Raw genomic sequence first — 4,116 nt, forward strand, 5'->3', positions numbered from 1 at the left:
TTTTGGTATATGATTAGAATATTTAAAAAAACTTTGTCTAATAATTCTTGGTGGTTTAATCAAGTCTTGAAAGAAGAGGAATGTTGTCTTAGATAGTGACATCTGACTTGAAAGAAGACGAATAATGTATTAGCTAGAGACATCTGACTAACAGTCACCAGGGAGAGAGAGTCCACTAAAGGAGGCAATGGGATGAATGTGACAATTAAGACATTCCAGAAAAGCCAGGCTGTAAGGAGATGACATGGATATGATATTTTTCTTTTACATAGCAATCATAGTCCTCCCTACATCCTTCACAGATGAAGAACCTGATTGGCCTTGGAGAGAGTGTCTACTCAGTGTAGTGTCAGAAGAGCAGGTGGTTAGAAATGTGCTAAACAGCATACTAATTAAATTAATGTCCATGCAGTTTCAAATATTTAACACTTATTAAATAACTGCATAAATGAAATCTGTGACTTTATTTGCAAAGGGGAGACATTTTAAACTCATATATTTGAAAGTTTGCATTGACTTAATTTTGGAATTAAGTAAAACTCACTTTTGCTCTTATAATATTGTGTAATCAGAAAGAGAAGAGATTCTTTTTTTTTTTGCTTTTGTTTACATTTTATTGGCTATTCTAGTGGGGACCCTGGAGCTGCCTCACCCCTCCTTCCCCTCCCCCTTCCATGGGGGTCAGGCCTTCCCAGGAGCCTTTGCTGCCTGGGCTCGCTGGAACTCCTGCTGCACCAGAGCAAGGGTTTCCCTCTGTTGCTCTGACTGCCGCTCAAGGTCCCGAAGCTGCGATTCATAGCGCTTAATTTCCGCTGTGATATAGTCTAGCCTCTTTCCCACTGTGGCCCGAGCCTCCCCTAGCTCCTGTTGGACAAGCACGGGTCCCAGAAGCTTAAAGACGACGTTGGATCCATCCAGCAAGGCCAGTTCCTCCTTCACGATATTATTTTCTGTTAGCTGGGCCTCAAGCTTCTGCCTCCCTGACATGGATTTACTCAAGTCCTTCTGCAGCTGTTGGTATTTCTCCACTTCTCCCTGCAGCTTCTTTTGGATCAGCTCAGCCATGGTGAAGATGAAAGCCTAGGGCGAGGGTCGCTGGCTCTCAAACGATGGAAGGCACCTGGGCTCCGCTTTCTGGCCCTCTTCACGTTAGACCCACAGTCTTCGAGAAGAGATTCTTGATGGGAGATAGAGTTGGGGTGGACAACTTAGTGTTCAAAACCATAGCCTATCCATAGTCTTGAATTCATGTGCATGCGGAGCATGCATGATCAAGCAAACACCACTGTGCCGTTCCTCATACTAAACGCATTTGCGTGGCACCAATAATGCAGCGATGGGCTACTTCTTCCACAATCACTCAGAATTTAGCTGGGCTTGATGTTTTAGATTTCCGCAGTTCAAGTCATTCCTCTAGGTATATAGCCACACTCACGTACTTGCTGTTGCTCAGAGTTGATCGGAACACATGCTTCCTAAGGAGGGAAAGTCCCTAACACCACTTATTTCTGAATACGGCGTGCTGATCATTCCTGCATGGACGGTGATAGGGACAGTGGGTCTCTGTTCACTGATATTTACAAAAATACCTGGCAAGGCAGTTGAGGACACTTCCTTACCAGGCAGCTTCTTAGTGTGTGTGGTGTGTTCCTCCCTAAGAGGGGAGTCTGTGCATGGAATTTGTTCTATGGGCTTTTTGACCATAAGGTGGAGGAATGCATCGCCCTAAATCATTTTCCTTGATAAAGTCGCTGTTTGTCTCTGATGGTCAGAGTCTGAACTGGGAGTGAGAAAAGGAACTCCTGCTTTTTAATGTAGACCATGGTAACTCTCAACTCAGGTCCAAAATGTTTGCTGTACACATGGGATGGGCGCTGACAGAACAGACAACCCCAGAGTAGAAATGGAAGCAGCATGCCAGGAATGGAGGACACTGTGGGGTGCTTGGAGATGCCTCTTCCATGTTACATTGGCCCCCCATATAATATCTTTACAGCTTCACAGATCTTCCTATAATATTTATATTAATTTTATTTTTAGAGCTGTCAGTGAGTAAGAGGTGAAGGCCAAGCCAGGAGTGGACACTGATGGAGGCTGAAGGACAGTTTCTTTGTCCTGAAAGCGCTGAGAGCTATGTCCAGAATGGTCTTTCATTCTGTGTTCTCGTCTGGTGGCTTGCATGCTCCCTCCCCGGTGTGTCACCTGGTGATACTTTGAACTGTTTAAGAAACATCAGTAACCATTTTATAACCTTTCCTAAGATCTCAGACCTTGCTTTTCTAGATCCCAGTTTTACCTACAATAAGACTATTTGTGGCAATGATGTGTGTCAGTGGACCATCAAGGACAGCTGATGTGGTAACTGTTGTCTTGGCTGTAGTTGGCTGGGGCTTTCATTGTCTGTAGAGACCTTAAAAGCAATTAACAAAAGCAGGTTGGCCTGTCATTTATTTTTTTTTAAATCAATGTCATACTCTAGTCATGTAAAATGATGATCTTAATAAAAAACACTTCTTTCAGGCAGAGGTCGCCTTCCTCTAAATGGCTGTCTAGGAGAAACTTATGCAAAGGCAAATAAGTATACTTTAGGTTTTGTGTTTTCTGTTCCCTTATTTCCTCTCGTTTTATTAAGAAGGATCATTTAAAATTAGGAATTTTATCCACAAAGGTCTAAGCATAATTCTCACTATGCTGTTTTGTCCTAATTACTTTGGTGAAGGAAAGCCATCAACATTAACAGCACTGGGTTTAATGTATCCTTTCTGTCTAGGGTCTTCCTTCATTTCAGTTGAGAAAGCACTGCATAGGAGGATCTACTCTTGAGTGCAAAGGCCAATTATGTTGGTGCCCTGAAGCTGTGTGGCTCTGGTAGGATCTAGATCTCTGGGCCTCTGCTTTCCTCCTTTGCAGCTAGGCTGATATCCTTAAAGGATAGAAATGAAGGAACTGGCTAGAATCATCAAAAACAAAGCTAGAATCATTAATAAAGCTAGTGTGACCGATTATGCCCAGTTAAGATGCTTAAATTTTTTTTCCTGAGGGAAGGAGGGACGGAGAAAGAAAGGGAAGGTAGGAGACAAACAGAGAGAAAGGGAAAGGGGGGAGAGAGGGGGGAGAGAGAGTGAGGGAGAAGGAGGAGAGCGAGAGAGAGAGAGAGAGAGAGGGAGAGGGAGAGGGAGAGGGAGGGAGGGAGGAAGGAAGGGAGGGAGAAGGAGGATGAGGAGGTGGAGGAGGATGGAAGAAGGGCTTGTAAAAGCCAGAGGTTAACACTGGTTGTATTTAGTAGTTGCTCTCCATCTCACCTTTGAGACATGGAATCCCGGACCTTGCCTAGGTGACCAGTCAGCTCCAGGAGTCATCCCCAGACCAAGGATTACAGGTGTGTGTGCCAGAATTCTTGCTATTATTTTTATTTTTTAAACACGTGTTCTGGGGACCAGACTCAGTAGGGTCCTCATGTTTGTGTGTTAAACAATTTATTCACTTAGCCATCTCCCCAGCTCCAATGTCTAAAATCTTGCTTGAAGAAATATAAATAGATCTTTATAACTTTCATAATCTTGTGCACAAAAATGTAAAGCCGACCAGCTCTCAAAGCTTAAGCACTAAATGTTTAATGATGCTGTCTCTCAGATGCCTAGAACTCTAAAATGAGTTTCTTTTTGGCTCAGAAGTATTGTAGGTATTAATAGGTAAAATCTGAAGAAATCCATCATGCTAACATGGTAGAAACTGAAGTTAGGTCATCACAAGGATTTTCTACCTGCTGTCTCTGGACTTTGCCTTATATTTTGAAAGGGTTCTCTACCTTATCCTGGAACTTTCCAGAATACATAGAAGTCTTCAGAATTGTGCTGCGCGTAACTGAATCGTTCAAGTTTTTGCCCATGGAGTGCAATGGGTAGTATGGATATGTCTCTAAAAGATGTGTCGATGTCAGATTTTCTTTTCACTCATCAAGAAGACTGACTTTAATCCATTGATTTCTTCATCATTAAAACAATGTATTGATAGTTTAGTCTGTGCTAACATCTCTGCAGGTCTTGAGATTTAACAGGGGACAGTTCTAAACCTCCAAGGAACCTGCTTTTCCTTATGGGTTGAAGAGAGTAGAAA

The 4,116-nt window shown here is 42.9% G+C and overlaps 1 protein-coding gene across 1 annotated transcript; it reads right to left on the reverse strand.

Annotated features, from left to right (window-relative positions):
* Nucleotides 1–681: 681 nt before the first annotated feature.
* On the reverse strand, nucleotides 682–1,141 carry LOC119821450 (prefoldin subunit 6-like). Its single transcript, XM_038340462.1, has one exon. It carries the CDS (start codon nucleotides 1,063–1,065, stop codon nucleotides 682–684), a length of 384 nt encoding a protein of 127 aa, XP_038196390.1. The 5' UTR covers nucleotides 1,066–1,141.
* Between the last annotated feature and the right edge of the window lie 2,975 nt (nucleotides 1,142–4,116).

Source organism: Arvicola amphibius, chromosome 8 (genome assembly GCF_903992535.2).
Source record: "Arvicola amphibius chromosome 8, mArvAmp1.2, whole genome shotgun sequence".
Classification (NCBI taxonomy): domain Eukaryota; kingdom Metazoa; phylum Chordata; class Mammalia; order Rodentia; family Cricetidae; genus Arvicola; species Arvicola amphibius.